Raw genomic sequence first — 16539 nt, 5'->3', positions numbered from 1 at the left:
ATTCCAATAGTGTAGTATTTTATAGCTGTTAAATGAGGAATTTAAAATAAAACCCAGTGTTGGTGAGATCATGGCAAACTGGTACATTGTTCTCCGCTGGTAGTGGTATGAATTGTTACAAGCTTTTTCATTGCACTTTGGCAAAATGTATTGAGAGCCATAAACATGTTCATACCCTTTAAACCACGTTTGGCCCACTCACATCATTTCTAGGAATTTGACCTAAAGAAGTAAGCAAAAAGGAGGAAAAAAGTCATACGCATAAAAGTGTTCACGGTTGATTTATCTGTAATAGCTAAAGAGGGACTTTATCTTCCCAGGAACCTCCGGAGGAGGTGGTGAAGAAAGCCCTTGATGTCATCACAATTGCGGTTCCTCCCGCTCTACCTGCTGCCCTGACCACAGGCATTATCTATGCCCAGCGGAGGCTGAAGAAGAGAGGCATCTTTTGTATTAGCCCCCAGAGGATTAATGTATGTGGACAATTAAACCTTGTCTGCTTTGACAAGGTATGTATGTTTCATTCTCATCCTCAGTGACATTTTTATCATCATTGTCATCATGCACAGGCACTTTACACTCTTGTGAGGCAGGAAACATTAGATGTGGGTACTGGGTACCTGACTTCATTTTGTCTCTGGTTGGATGTGTGATCTAGGACAGATACATCTCTTGAGCTCTCAGATTCTAGGGTTTAGAGAAGGAAGAGTAGGGACTGAATAGGTGAATATTTTAGGGTTCTTCCACCTCCAATATTCTATGAAACACAATGAATTAAAATAGCATTCTGTCCCTCTGTAGTCAATACCCTCATGCAAAGAACAAAATTTAAGACTTTTATTACGGTTACTACTGTATCCCTAATGCTAGGACCGTTACTTGACACACAGTGAGTGCTCAGTAAATATTCACTGAATTAATGAATGAATAAAAAAGGAAGAGTTTATTTAGCTGTGTCTTACTATGAGATTTGGTTAAAATGAATCCCCAGTCAATCCCTTACTATATTTTCCCATCTGCAGTATATTGCTTAAAATAATCCTTGATCCCATGCCAGTTACTCCCAATCAGCCTCTTATTCTACCTTCTCCTGGATATATTCTTTTTGTCTATATACTCGTGTGCTGGCGTGAAGGTGAGAGCTGTAAGAGGGTAAGATGGAAATGAAGGGCTGTTTTGTGCCTGGGTCTTAATTTATAAAGGTGACTAAGTGACCGCAGGCAGAGGTTGATGCCCTGGAAAGAAAAGTTTAATGTCACTCACAGTTCCCCTAGACAGAAGAGCCATGTCTCACCAGGCAAGGCCCCAGGAGGAATGCCAGATTTTGATCAGGAAGCAAAGCAGGAGTGAGGGGAGTGCTTGGGTTATGGCCTTTATAGGAGCTTCTGCAGGAAGGGCAAGACAGAGCAGCGTACACAGCTGAGAATTGGCTAGTGTGAATGATTTTGGTGGGCTTTGGGCTATAGGAGTGGTCTTTAGTTGTCTAGTAGCTGGCGCTGGGGTGATTAAGTCAGAGAGACTGTTTCCTGGGGAATCTGGTCAGATAGAGAAGGTATGACTCCTGACTGGTTAGTTTGCATATCAAAGGCATGCTGTTGGCTGAGACCCTGGTTATCTCTAAGAATTGGCTAGCCCCAAGGAGGCAGTCTGTCCGTCAGAAAGGTTTCTTAAGTTGAACTTTTGGTGGTGGGCACACAGTATGGTATACAGAAGTAGAACTATAATGCTGTACACACAAAACTTATATAATTTTATTTATAACATATAATGTAAACCACTGCTTTCACAATTAAAAATAGATTTAAAAGAGAGAGAGATTTCGTAACATGTCAAATATAATATACAGAAAATTCGAAAAGATATACAACCTGAGGACATTGTAGGCAGGCGAAAGTGGGCAAGGAGTCAGGAGAGCAATAGAGTGTGATTTTGATCAGAGCAGAACATTAGTAACGGGAGAGGGTGTTGTAGACTTCAAATGTATGGCTAAGAAAGTTTTACATACTCTTTAGGCAGTGGGGAGTCATTGAAGGTGTTTTCTCTTCTTTTTTATTGTTGCCTTCCATTTTCTTAATTTATTTTTTATTGTGACAAAAGATGCATAACATAAAATTTACCGTTTTAACCATTTTTATGTGGCTTTAAGTGCATTCACATTTCTGTGCAACCATCACCACTATCCATCTCCAGAACTTCTTCCCTCTTCCCAAACGGAAACTCGGTACCCACTAAACAGTACAGTGAAGGCTTTTGATAGCAGAGAATTAATGGGATCAGAGCTGTATTTTATAATTACTTGAATATCAGAGAGATCTACCAAGAACAGAAGGTTAATATGGCTCTTGCCACCATCTCAATGTTATTTCGTGATCAAACTAGCATCATAAGAAAAGACGTTCTGGTTCTAGGATCATGTTATCCTTGGACTTGGAAAAGGAAACAGGGAGTGGGAAAGATAATTGTGATATGAATTTGAATAAAAAATTAAGTAATAATTATGAGCAATTATCATTATTCTCAGCTCTTACTCTATGCCAGACATTAAGTTAAGCACTTTGTAGTATCTCATTTAATTTTTAAAACAACCCTATATGATTATGACCATGTTACTGATAAGGGCTCTGATGTTTAGGGGGATTAAATAATTGGCCCAGGTCACATAGCTGGTGTTTTAGCCCAGTCCAAGCTCTTCATCACTATACCGCACTGAGAGAAATACCAACAAACCCCTTTTTACCAAATAGATGTCAAATAGCAAACTATATTTCTTTAGAACAGTGAAAAATTCTACTTCCATTACTTGTTTCTGATGACATACTTTTAACTTTTGCTATAAATGCTGGGACTCACCCATTTTTAAAAAATTGTATTGAAGTATAGTTGATTTACAATGTTGTGTTTAGTTTCTGCTGCACAGCAAAGTGACTCAGCTATACATATATATATATTCTTTTTCGTATTCTTTCCCATTATGGTTTATCACAGGGTACTGAATATATTTCCCTGTGCTATACAGTAGGACCCTGTTTTTTATCCATCTTACATATAATAGTTTGCATCTGTTAATCCCAAACTCCCAATCCATCCCTCCCTCACTGCCCCCCTCCTTGGCAACCACGAGTCTGTTCTCTATATCTGTGGAGACTCACCCATTTTATAGCTCTTAAAAGCAGGCTTACCAAGGACTCTCCCATCCATTCAGTCTTCTGTTAAATTCTCAAAACAAGCCTCTGAAATATGTAAGGCAGGTACCGTTTTCTTCCCTTTATTGCTGAGTACACTAAAGTTCAAAGAGATTAAGTGCCAGCTTGTCACACAACTGCTATGAGTTCATCAAATCTTCCACCCAGGACTCCAGATACCCACCTTATTGTGTCCTTCCTTGAAGAGCTGATCTTGATCATGTGTTGTGACATATATTTTCCTGTTAAAACATAGCTTATCAGTGTCACTGTGGGGCTGCTGCATCTTCAGAGTCAACCGAGCGCTTGTTTCTGTTTAGACAGGTACCTTAACAAGGGATGGCTTGGATCTCTGGGGAGTCGTGCCCTGTGATAGGACTGGGTGAGTACTTGGGACCAAATGCATTGTCATTTCTCTTTTCCCAGAACTCTGTGTTTTTTTTTCCTGAATACTAATAATGGAAAGATTTTGGCACTGGCTTTGGTGAGCAGCAGTTGCCAGAGTATCTTCATTTAATTTCTCTTCTTGACTACTTCCAAAACTCACTAAAACATGCATATTTCCTCCACCCCAGTCCCAGCCCCGGGACACTCACAGAACCCAGGAGATGAAGGGCAAGTTTTTTGTTTTTTGTTTTTTAATAAAGTGTATGTCTGTATTATTTTTAAATTTTTATTTATTTATTTATTTATTTATGGCTGTGTTAGGTCTTCGTTTCTGTGCGAGGGCTTTCTCTAGTTGCGGCGAGCAGGGGCCACTCTTCATCGCGGTGCGCGGGCCTCTCACTATCACGGCCTCTCTTGTTGCGGAGCACAGGCTCCAGACGCGCAGGCTCAGTAGTTGTGGCTCACGGGCCTAGTTGCTCCGCGGCATGTGGGATCCTCCCAGACCAGGGCTCGAACCCGTGTCCCCTGCATTGGCAGGCAGATTCTCAACCGCTGCGCCACCAGGGAAGCCCAAAGGGCAAGTTTTGACACTGCATGTAAATCTTTGCTAAAATGTGATTTGCTGTCAGCATATTAGTTCGGGGCCAGTGTGTGTCATTTGGACAGTACCAAGACACTGTCCTTCAAGGAGGTAACATTCCTTGTACAAACTGAAGCCTTTCCATGTGCTAGGAGGAACACTGCCCTGACTTGTAGACACTGAATTTCAGGACGAGGAACATCTGTGGAGCCACAGCTAGTGCACTTCATTTTCCTTGGTATTCTAGTTCTGGCAACACTACTTTCTGGCTGCCAGAAACTCCTCTTTTCTGGCCAGAAAGGACTCCGTTTTGACAGTTTACAACTTAACATGGTAAAGATTTGCATGTCCCTCTGCTGGGGCTCTCTTGTTTGAGTTTGCTTCTCTGCCTGCTTTTTCTCCCCACTGCAACTTCCAGCCTGATCAGAACACGAACATATGACAAATTCAGGTTTTGAGGGTTTTTAAAAAAAATTGAGGTATAGATGATTTCAGGGTTTTTTTAATTAATTTTTTATGTCTTTTTTTTTTTTGCTTTTGAATTTCATTTTATTTATTTTTTTTATACAGCAGGTCCTTATTAGTCATCCATTTTATACACATCAGTATATACATGTCAATCCCAATCACCCAATTCATCACACCACCACCACCCCTCCCTCCACTTTCCCCCCTTGGTGTCCATACATTTGTTCTCTGCATCTGTGTCTCAAGTTCTGCCCTGCAAACCAGTTCATCTGTACCATTTTTCTAGGTTCCACATATATGCGTTAACATACGATATTTGTTTTTCTCTTTCTGACTTACTTCACTCTGTATGACAGTCTCTAGATCCATCCACGTCTCTACAAATGACCCAATTTCGTTCCTTTTTATGGCTGAATAATATTCCACGTATATATGTACCACTTCTTCTTTATCCATTCGTCTGTCGATGGGCATTTCGGTTTCTTCCATGACCTGGCTGTTGTAAATAGTGCTGCAATGAACATTGGGGTGCATGTGTCTTTTCGAATTATGGTTTTCTCCAGATATATGCCCAGGAATGGGATTGCTGGATTATATGGTAGCTCTATTTTTAGTTTTTTTGTTTGTTTGTTTGTTTTTTGGTTTTTTTCCTAGTTAATTTGTTTATTTATTTATTTATTTTTTGGCTGTGTTGGGTCTTCGTTTCTGTGCGAGGGCTTTCTCTAGTTGCGGTGAGCAGGGGCCACTCTTCATCGCGGTGTGCGGGCCTCTCACTGTTGCGGCCTCTCTTGTTGAGGAGCACAGGCTCCATTCGCGCAAGCTCAGCAGTTGTGTCTCATAGGCCCAGTTGCTCCGCTGCATGTGGGATCTTCCCAGACCAGGGCTCGAACCCGTGTCCCCTGCATTGGCAGGCAGACTCTCAACCACTGCGCCACCAGGGAAGCCCTATTTTTAGTTTTTTAAGGAATCTCCATACTGTTCTCCATAGTGGCTGTATCAATTTACATTCCCAGCAACAGGATAGGAGGGTTCCATTTTCTCCACACCTTCTCCAGCATCTGTTGTTTGTAGATTTTTTGATGATGGCCATTCTAACCGGTGTGAGGTGATACCTCACTGTAGCTTTGATTTGCATTTCTCTAATAATCAGTGATGTTGAGCATCTTTTCATGTGCCACTTAGCCATCTGTATGTCTTTTTTGGAGAAATGTCTGCTTAGATCTTCCTCCCATTTTTTGGTGGGGTTGTTTGTGTTTTAGATATTGAGCTGCATGAGCTCAGGTTTTGTTTTTTTAATGAAAATATTTCCCTCTCATACTTGCAACCTAAATCACAAAGCATCTTATACATAAAAGGTACATCGTGACTCTTCTGCATTATGCAAATGACATACGATTTAACCATAAAATATTTTAATTATATATGTTTAACACATTTTCATATTAATGTATTATTTATAAACAAGTCATTTCTGGAGTTGAAAAATTAATCCTGGTGCTTCTAACCATTTTAGTCTATAGAAGGAGGCTGTTACAAGTGGTAACTTTCTAAAGATCTTTTCATTTTCTCTTGAAGATAGATTTGGATATATACCCGGTCTTCTTGTTCATTCATATTTTCCTGTTTCAGTGTCTATAAAAAATGTATGCATTTATTCAAATATGTGAGCATTCAGAGAGCAGTCTTTTTCTTATTTATATTTGTGTCCCTAATGCCATATAGCACTATAGCAGGCACACATAGTAGATGCACAATAAATGTTCGTTTATTTAAAGTGAACTTAATATGTTCCATCTTTTGAATGCTCTTCTCCTTATTGAATTGGCATCATCTTATTCACAAAACTTTTAAAACTTTCTGTTTCTAAAAGTGACTTCTCAAATTTAAATAAAAACAACTGATATACTATTTAGATTATTGATAGATTAATCCAAACTGTCACTCTCCTTCCCCCCTCCCTCCTTTCCCTCCTTCAAAAAGGTCAAAGTTGGCTCTAAATGACTAAAAGAGCAATTAAAAGTGTTTTTTAAAATTTTTTAAAGTATTTATTTATTTATTTGGCTGCATCAGGTCTTAGTCGCGGCACGTGGGCTCTTCGTTGTGGTGTGCAGGCTTCTCTCTAGCTGTGGTGCACGGACTCAGTAGTTGCAGCACGCGGGCTCTCTAGTTGTGGCACATGGGCTCTAGAACTCACGGGCTCAGTAGTTGCGGCGCTCAGTCTTAGCTGCCCCATGGCGTGTGGGATCTTAGTTCCCTGACTAGGGATCGAACCCATGTTCCTTGCTATGGAAGGCGGATTTTTAACCACTGGACCACCAGGGAATTCCCCCAACGTTTTTTTAATTGACAAATTTAATTGATAGAATAAGAGAAAACAGATTAAATTCTAAGCAAGAAGTCAGCACTTGACTTAGTCGCTGTTAAATATCTTATTGTAAAATGTAAGCTCATTTCTGATAATTCTTATCTTTTCCAAAGAGGGCCTGCCTAATGTGCCAAGTACTTCAAAGTCATTGGAAGTCTACCTGAGCTACCTGGTCTTGATAAGTCATAAACATTCAAGTAATAGTTCAAGGTCAGGGATGACAGAGGGTTCTATTTATTTTTGTGCAAACCAGGGTCTGGCCCAATCCTCCCAAACTCAGAACTGTGTATTCAGAATTACATACGGAAGACAGTTTGTGTGCCATCTTAAAGATAAGATTCTTTTTTCCTGATCTGTGTTTGCTTTACAGTGTGAGCTTGAGAATCTGTGTTAATCACTGATGGTGACTGCTTCCTTTTAGATGTTTGCTAAAATACCAGAGACATATTGTAACCACTGAGATAACTTGATCTTTCAATATATAATGATATGATCAACAGGCTCAGTAATCAGTCGAGAGGTTTTTGAACTCTTAAGGAAGCTTGAATGAGGAAACCAGGAAGAAATTTGGCTGAATTACGAGTTAACGTTCTGATGTATATGCTTTCAGGAACAAAACTCTAGAGCAACCGAAGGAAATGCAGTGTCCATATCATGAGAGATAATAGTCTGATCCTGGAGACCATGTTTTAAGACAAACTATGATAAATAGTAAAAAATACAAATTCTTTCACGAAACAGTAACTAGGAAGGTCAGAGGTCTGGAAACTGCACATTGGAAGCACAGCTAGAGGTTCCTGTGTAATCCCAGAGGAAGGGAGTATTAAAGGGGGTACAACCAAGCTGACCCACAAATCTGAAGGAAGTTGACATGTGGAGGAGGAGGAGCAAGTAGCTTCTGACTGGCTCCAAGAATCAGATTTGGCCTTAATTCAGGAAACACCTTCAGCCGCTCAGGGTCCACCAAACAGTATGGCCTGCCTTGTGAACCACTTACTGCGCTACACATGTAAGAAGGGACTGACCAATAACGTCCAGAGGACATCCTTTTGTAGGCCCAATGCCAAACTTGATGACTTCAACTCTGAGTTAGTAAAAGAACCCTGCATATGATGTTTGAGTTGTATCTCGGTAGATTTTAGATGAGGGCACTTTCTACAGGAACCAATGGTAATGATGGCTGCAATATAGATCCTAGATGTCAGGGTGGAAGAGGAGAATGCCGTGTCCTTTTCAAAACGTCTTTTAAAAATTTCATTTCTTTACCATTATGGTCTTTCAGATTTCCAGTAACCAACTCATTCATTTATTTGCTCTTATATTTGTTGACTGTCTACTGTGGACCAAACATCAGATATGTTGGAGAGAGAGATATGGAAGAGACAGCCCTGCCCTGAAGAATAGATTGAAGGAGATACACAGATATACACAAGTAGCTATAGTATGAGCTAGCCTGTTCTGTCTCACAGCATAAGAGATAAAGTGGTCTGGAAGCTCAGGTGGGAGTGGATGTACTTAGAACTAAGGGTGATACTTCTAGCTCTTTCTATACCTCTCGATTTAAATCAGTGCCTGAGAGAGGGTAAGGAAAAGAGGGAAGAAAGAGCTTGAAAGAACCTCAGGATTTTTTCTCATACTCATTGAACTTATGTAAGGACGATGGATGAATGAAGCACTATTCATTTGGGGAGATTAGAGTGTGGATATGTAATGTAACAAAGCATATTAACTTATTTTTTAAAAGGATGATCACCTCCAGAAGCTCCATTCTGGCCTGGAGGAATAGGACTAAAGCCCTTTCCCTTTTCTCCTTTAGCTTCCAGGAAGTCCACAACTTTGCCTCAGGCAAGGCTTTGCCATGGGGCCCACTGTATGCAGCCATGGCCAGCTGCCATTCTCTGATCCTCCTGGATGGGACCATCCATGGAGACCCACTGGACCTCAAAATGTTTGAAGCTACTACCTGGGTAAGCTTCTGTTCTGCAAAGATTCTAAGAAGCTTCTTCAATGCCAGACCAAGCCAGGTGTTATCATAGCTATTCAATACTCATAAAATGCGAGGTCTCCAATATGGAGTACATATGGCAGTGAGGGGCAAACTCATCTAAGCCCCAGTTTTCTCCTCTGTACAGTGTATTTCCATATTAGGGTTATTGTGAGGATTAAGTGGAAGGACGCATTAAAAAAAATCCCTGGTGCTGTGCCTGGAATATATTACCAGCTCAATAGTATTAGTATAATTATTATCTAATTATTTTCTAACCCTTTCCAGCTGTAGTATGAGCCATGTCTGGTTTCAGAGTTATCTAGAACATGGGGATTAGGAAACGTCACTGTCCCCAGTGCTTAGGATAATTCGTTGTTACCAGGAGTTTTATTCCTACTACTTTAGTATTAATTTTGTCTCTAAGACTAGACAATAAAAGGGAAAACCATGAGAGCTTTTGTTGAGACTCTGAAGTAGATTTCAGATCAAATGGCCTTGTTCAGGACGAGGAATCCGGCTCTCCCGGTTCTAGTCTTGGCTCTGTTCTGATTGACTCCTTCACCTCGTGAGGTCATCTCTCCTGTTGGGGTTTTCCATAACTTTAAAATGAGGGGATTGAATTAGACCAGCAGTGTTCACCTAAAAGAAAACAAAAAAGCTGGACTCTTTTCTTAAAAGGAAATTTTATTCAAAAGCATCCTACACAAAACAAATCGTTGGAGTTACTCTGGTTGAGATAGAAAATGGGGAGTAAAAGCACAGCTTAGGGAAGACACATCCCCACCTACTTAGCTACAAGCCCACCTCCACCTGCTACAGCCCGGTTCAGCTCCAGGCCCCTGTGATGCATGTGTGAGCCCCACTGAAGGAGACAGTCTTTAGGGTCCCTTCCAACGCTAATAGGACATGGTTCTGTAGCAGTCTGCTGTAACTTTCTCCATCCTTCTTGGGTTACTGTTTCTGTACCTTTAAGTAGGGATTATAATTTCTTCTCTGAGATTTTTTCTGCCACTCAATGAGATGATTATAAAGCATTTTGGCATCTTTGGGTAAAAGGTTCCTTTGACTATAATTTAGGGTCTTTATTATAGCAATTCCTGAGTGTTTACTAAACATTAACCACATATATCACAGTCCCTGCCCTGCTGTACCCTGGGGACCATCAATCCAAATTAGACAGAGAGGGAAGGGCATGAGCAACAGTGAACCAGGAGAAAAAGGCAGTAAGGTGCGAGCTACTCTCGCTCAGTGTTTTCAAGTTAAGCCCATCAGAAATGTTGAATGAGCCTTTATACAGCACATTCCAGCAGAGAAAGCAGGAGAAATTGCATGAATAATTCAGAAGTGTCTGCCCTTCAAGTTCCTAGCATTTCCGATGCATTATTTTTGTGTGTGGCGAATTAAGTCTGGTTCACCTCCGTGTAGCTGAGGGAGGAGAATACATTGAGACGGCTTGAGATGTTCTCAAGGGAAGGGTTTGAGCACAGTATTAGTGGATGAACAAGAAAGAAATCTCTACAGTGAAACATCCTGTTTGAAATAGGAAATGGTGGTTTCCGGGCATGATTTCCACATCAAGGGAGCACCGGCATGTGCCATGGTTGTTAAGCCCTGCAAACCAGCCAGTCAGGTAAGCCTTGCCCGCCCTCTACCCCACAAAACCCAACTCAGAAGGAAAGTCCTGTCAGGCCCACAATTTTGAAAGCTCAGAGATGTGTCTTCTTTGAATTCCACGTATGAAAATTGGTGAGACCTTGTTGCCCTTATTTGCGAAACTAAGGATTGGGAAAGGAGTAATTAATTTCCAACAGCTAGAAGCTATGTGGTGTGTCCCTCTCCATTCCCCCTCCCTCATCCAGGTCCCAGTGGCAGGAATTGCAATCCTGCATCAGTTCCCATTCTCATCAGCGCTGCAGAGGATGACAGTCATTGCCCAAGAGATGGGGGGTGACTGGCTGGCATTCATGAAAGGTGCACCGGAGAGGGTGGCCAGCTTTTGCCAACCTGAGACAGGTAAGTGGACAGACTTATATTACAATGGGCAAATCTGTATTTCCAACCCACATATGTCCCCTCAGCATTTGATCGATGAATCCAATTGCCTACTTGCCATCACCAATTGGATGACTCACTGGCATCTCAAACTCGGTACCAAAACCAAGCTTATCTTTCTCACTCTCTATATTTCCCATCTTAGTGAATGAAAGTACTACTCCCCCATCCAAGTTTAGGATTCTTCCTGGATTCCTCTCTCTCCCTCAGTGCCTCTGTCTTGTCAATTGCTAATCCATGGCCCTGTCACTCCATCAGCTCAGGCCCTCATCATCCCTCCACTGGATCACTTCATAGTTGGTGAATTTGTTCCCTGTCCCCCAGTGTCCCCTACTCTAATTCACCCTTCACACTGTGACCAGATTGGTTTTTCTGTCACACAGTATAATGATGTTAGCACATTCCTGCTTTCATTCTTTGGTTGCTTCCCATAGGCTCCAGGATAATCTCCTTTAGGATCATATCTAAGGCCTTCATGATCTGACTCCTATCAAACTTCCCAGAGTTTCCTTACCACTCCTATCTTCACATCCTGTGCTCCCCCGAGATGAACTATCAAGGTTTGCTGTCTCATGGCCCTGTGTCTGAGCACATGATGCTCCCTCAGCCAAAATGCCCTTTCCCTTCTCCATCTAATCACATCCTCCCTGTCTGATAGATGCACCAAGTGTTTCCATAGCGTGCTGTAACTGCCTGGATCATAGCAAGGATCTCATCCGATTGTATTGTTAGTCTACTGGCTGTTACCCTACTAGACAAAGACCCTCAGAGTGGCAATTGCAGTGTAATCTCTGCATCGCTAATTCCTGACCCACAGTAGACTCAATAAATATTTGATGGTTAAACTGGAGAAAAAAAGAATCATACACTTTTCCCATTCTTCTTCTTCTTTTTGTTTTTTTTGTTTTTTGAATGCTTCCTTTTCATTTCTGCTTCACTGGATCCCAAGAGGTCAACCGTGACAATGTAGTAATATTTAACATTCCCACTGACTTGTTTGTGTACATGTTTAGAGGTGTGTTTTCTTGGGCAAGAGTTGGAACTCTTTGTAAAGCATTTCTCTCCCAGTACTAGCTGAGTTCATATTGCATACTAATCTTGTGTTATTTTCTGAACAGTACCAACTAGTTTTGTTAGTGAACTTCAGATTTACACGACACAGGGCTTCCGGGTCATAGGACTGGCCTACAAAAAGCTGGAGATGGACCATCACACCACTGCCTTGATGAGGTAAATGGGGTGGGGGGAATTTTGATAAAGCAGAATGGTTTCGCGGGAAGATGCACCAGACTGGGCAGTGGACCCAGCAACACAGCTTACTGAATTTGTGTGCATGAAATGCCTCTGAACTTAGTAAATGGGGATATAGTCATCCCTGCCCTGCCTAAATCACAAAGCTGATGTGAACATTGACTGGGAGAACTGATGAGAAATAGCCGTATAAATTGTAAAATATGATGTGATTGTACAGCTTTGTGAAAACAGATATATGAATACAACCCATGTTCCAGAGAGTTTGAAGTTGTGGTCATGCCCCCATTTTGAACCAAATATAAGTTTGGTTTTAAATTATTTTTGATATTTAATTAATGAATTAGCTATTTTGGGATTTTATTATTTTTATTTTTTATCATAGTTGGTGAATTTGTAGAAAGAAAACATAACACTTGTCTGAAAAAAAAATCTTGATAAAAAATACACAACTTAATGAAATGAATAAATATAGCTTGGACTCAATATATAATCTAGGTAATGTAGAAACACAAGAAAAACCTGGAGAGGCCATTCTAAAGAGAGCTTTGGTATGTATAGATTAAAATAAGGATGCTCAAAAGCTAAAATGGACTGGAGTAATTAGTGATTCAAATTTATGTGTTGTTTTATTTTCCACTGTTTTCAGACTATGGTGTTTATTTCATTTTCAATGTCATGTCCAATACTCTATGTCGACCACTAATGGTAACACTGCTGTGGAGATAATCAAGGCTTATTTTATTATTTAGGATTTTAAATTTGGGAGGTCTAATATATTTGTTTTCAACCCTGCCAGATTCAACACTCTCTTCCTGTAACTGTATTATGTATCACTTCCTTTAATATAAGGAAATAAAATTCATATGTAACATGATCTGCACATATTCTCCGTGAAAAAGAAATATAATGCCCTCTATATAGAACAAATAGAAGCTAAAATTACAATGCATTATAAAAAGTAATAAATAGTTCCATAAATACACAGCTGACTACATTAAAACAAAATGAAGCAAGATGTTTCTTGCACCCTATGTAGAATCATTGGAGCTGTAACATTCAGGAATGCAGACTGATACAGGTGTGCTATACATCAAAGTCTCAAATACCGCCGGCAGTCTTATTGTCAGCAAGGTGACTGTGAAATGGCTAAAAACTCTTGGGAAAGTGGAATAAAATAGTACACCCTCCTCTCATTGTATATGGTAGTCACATTCCTGGAAAACTCAATAGAATCTTAAAAATGTATACAAAATACTTTGTGTTTATATGTAAAACAGAGCTAGGAGAAGTATAAACAATTTTATATTTGCTTATTATAATATAGTTGTATTATATTTACTCTAAAAACACAGTACACTAAATAGTATAATAATAGTGTGAAATAAACAGTATAATTCTGTACTGGCTTAGGAAAGTGTCAACAATATTTTAGTGTCCATGAATGTCCTGTAAAATATTCAAAAGTCATGTGGGATGCAGGGTAACATTTTGCACGTCTAGAAAGTTTCCAAAATGTCCTCTAGAGACAGTATCACCCCTGATAAGAATCACTGATGTGTCCCAACCTTGTCTCTTTGTGAATGGTGGGTGAGGCCCAGAGTGGGAAGTGGCTCATCCAAAGTCATTGAATGTTGGATCCCTGGACTTACTGGCCCCAGGAGAGTGGGCCAGCTTACTGTGACCCTTAAAACTTTGGTTATTACATTCTGGATGTTTGTTGTAATTTAATCAACCCAGTTTACTCAAATCAGAGAGCTAAAAGTGACCTTTGAGATTGGATCTCACATTTTAAAGAAGAGGAAACTTGGGTCTGTGATGCGGCAGAATTGGGAATGAAACTTTGTTTCCTGAGAGCCTGTTGACACATGTTATCAAGATTCTGGCTGCTAAGCTGCTGCTTCTGATTATTATAATAAAATATTTGCAGATCAAGTTTCAAACTCATGGCTTCAGGGCTTGTGCATGTAACAAAGCACTCAGGCAGAGGCACATGGGCAGTGGGAAATGGTGACACACAAGAGAGTCACAGTTGACTCTCACAGCGTTGAAATTCCAACTTTTCAAAATCTGGTAACGTCTATACCCAAGTTCACTGGTAGGATCTGAGCTTAGGTCGCCAATCTGCCAATCTTGTGTTAAAGACACATCACCACTATATATACTTCTAGCTAAGTCAATTTACCTAGCCTTTCTAATCCATGATTAGAGCAGAACATTCTTTCTGGGGTGTGTGTGTGTGCATGTGTGTGTGTGTTTACTCAGAGTGCTTCCAGCACTGATATCATAATTTCTTTGATGGTTCTTTGTTCGCTTTATGCATATTTCACCTTTTAAAAATCACATGGATTTTAAGAACATGAAGTGTAATCACAGGAGTGACAATGCTCCTTTGTATTACACTCCCCGTTCTTCATTATTTTTAGGTGCTTCAGGAGGAGGTATAAAGTCTGTGCAGGAAGCAGGAAAAGATAACATGCTATTCCAAGTTACAGAGCATGAGCCCCTTCAAGGGACTACGTCTTCTCTTTATTTTCTGGCTCAGATTGAATGAAAAGAAGAATCATGTCATGTTAGAGCTAGAAGAGACTTTGCAGATCCATTAGTTTCACCACCTGCTTTTATAAAAGTAGAGATAGATTGCCAGACAAGGAAAATGATTTGCCCATAGTTACACTGTAAGGTAGTCTCAGAGCTGGGATTAGAATGCTGGTCTCCTGATTACTGTGCACTGAACCCTACGAAGGACATGTGCCAGAGGAACCAGAAAAACGAGTGCCAAAGTGGGTTGCAGACTTTATCACATGCTTGACCCTGCAGCCATTTTCTTGGCCCGATCTGGTGCCTTGTGGTTGGACCATGTCAGTCATCTCTGAAAATGTCTAAAACCTGATGCCTGTGTATGAGGACCACTAGAAAGATTAGAGGACCTGAATCAAGCATCAACTAAGTTATCCTTCAAAGAGCAGCTCAAATATCACCTCCTCTTGTAAAGCTTCTCCAATCACTCCACCCAGAAATGATTTCACCTTCCTCTTTGATGGCATAGGACTCTTATTTGCACATGATCATGATACTTTCCCAGCCTTCCATGTAACCAAAGTGGTCAGGTCTAATCTTTTCCCCCAAGTTGAATGTCAAATCTCTGGAGTCAGGAGCTACTATAGTCCCTGCATATTCTCTTCCCCTTTCCAGAGACCTGTTCCTTGCACTTATTTGTGTGTTCACTAAATGGTCATTGATCTGACAGACTGGTTGACTTTAGTTCCTGTGAGAACCCTCTGGTAGTAGAAATTCTGAAAGAGGAAGTAAATTTTCCTAGGTCACCTGGCGAAAAATGGTTACAGCAGACAGTAGAGCATTTCAACTGGCAAATGTTTGCCGAGCACCTCCTCTGTGATGGGCACCACATGACTATTGTTGAACTTGTCACTGAACTGAGAAAGTTGCCCTTAAGGAGCTGAGACAGAGAGACAGATCAGATAGCAACAAATGATAATATACGGACAAATAAAATACAAGCTAAACTGAGGTAGAAGTAATATGTTGAGGTAGCAAGTGTTTCTCTCTGGGGAAGTCTTTATGGGGAGGTGCATGTGAGCTCAGGTTCAAAATATAGGAAGGGTTTCAATGGCAGATAAAGGGAACTTATAACCTTCTCCATGAAATAAGAGGAAAAGTCTTACAGCGCCTAGAGCAAATGTTTAGAGATGGTTATGTACAGAGTACACCCATGGTAAGTGGTCCAACTTGGCTGGAGGTCGGGGTGGACAAAGAATTTAGTGATAGATGAAGCTGGAAAGATCATTTGGAATCAGATTATGGAGAGACTTAAATGCCAGGTTCAGAAGAATAGGAAGTGCTATCCTTCTGAGCCAGCTCTGAGGTGAGTAGTTCAGCTGTGTCCACTTTCTGTCACTCCAGTGGAGGTGTTAGCGGTGTCCTGGAGAGTGCCCCTAATTCTAGTTTGGGCCCCTGATTGAAGTGAGGCCCAGCACTGAGACAAGCAAGGCAGGTTGGTTTTTTTGCTTTCATCTGTATTTCGACCAGAATTGGGCGGTACTGGTGCCTTGCTCTTGTGTCTGCTAGAGGTATCTGGGTCTCAGATAAATGAATCATGGAAGAATCTTTGAAACCACAATCCCGAATATGCTCCCCTGCACTTGGTCCTGTGGAAGGTTTTGGAAATGTTCTTGTGATGGTCAGGAGCCTCGGAGAATTTATTTGTTTGCAGAAACATTCACACTTTATGTAGAGAAGCAATGCT

At 40.7% G+C, this 16539-nt stretch overlaps 1 protein-coding gene across 10 annotated transcripts in view; it reads left to right on the top strand.

Moving 5' to 3' along the window:
- ATP13A4 (ATPase 13A4) overlaps positions 1-16539 on the top strand; it is a 139034-nt gene that overhangs the window by 85643 nt on the left and 36852 nt on the right. For all 10 annotated transcript variants that reach the window (XM_082461432.1, XM_082461434.1, XM_082461430.1 and 7 more), the window contains exons 12-17: positions 321-509; positions 3503-3564; positions 8799-8949; positions 10513-10599; positions 10829-10982; positions 12140-12251. In XM_082461432.1, coding sequence (XP_082317558.1) covers positions 321-509; positions 3503-3564; positions 8799-8949; positions 10513-10599; positions 10829-10982; positions 12140-12251 — 755 coding nt within the window. The remainder of the gene's footprint in view (positions 1-320; positions 510-3502; positions 3565-8798; positions 8950-10512; positions 10600-10828; positions 10983-12139; positions 12252-16539) is intronic.

This window comes from Balaenoptera physalus, assembly GCF_965194825.1.
Source record: "Balaenoptera physalus genome assembly, chromosome: 4".
NCBI classification, from domain to species: domain Eukaryota; kingdom Metazoa; phylum Chordata; class Mammalia; order Artiodactyla; family Balaenopteridae; genus Balaenoptera; species Balaenoptera physalus.
The sequence above is the reverse complement of the archived record's forward strand: the minus strand, read 5'-3'. Positions and strand labels throughout refer to the sequence as shown.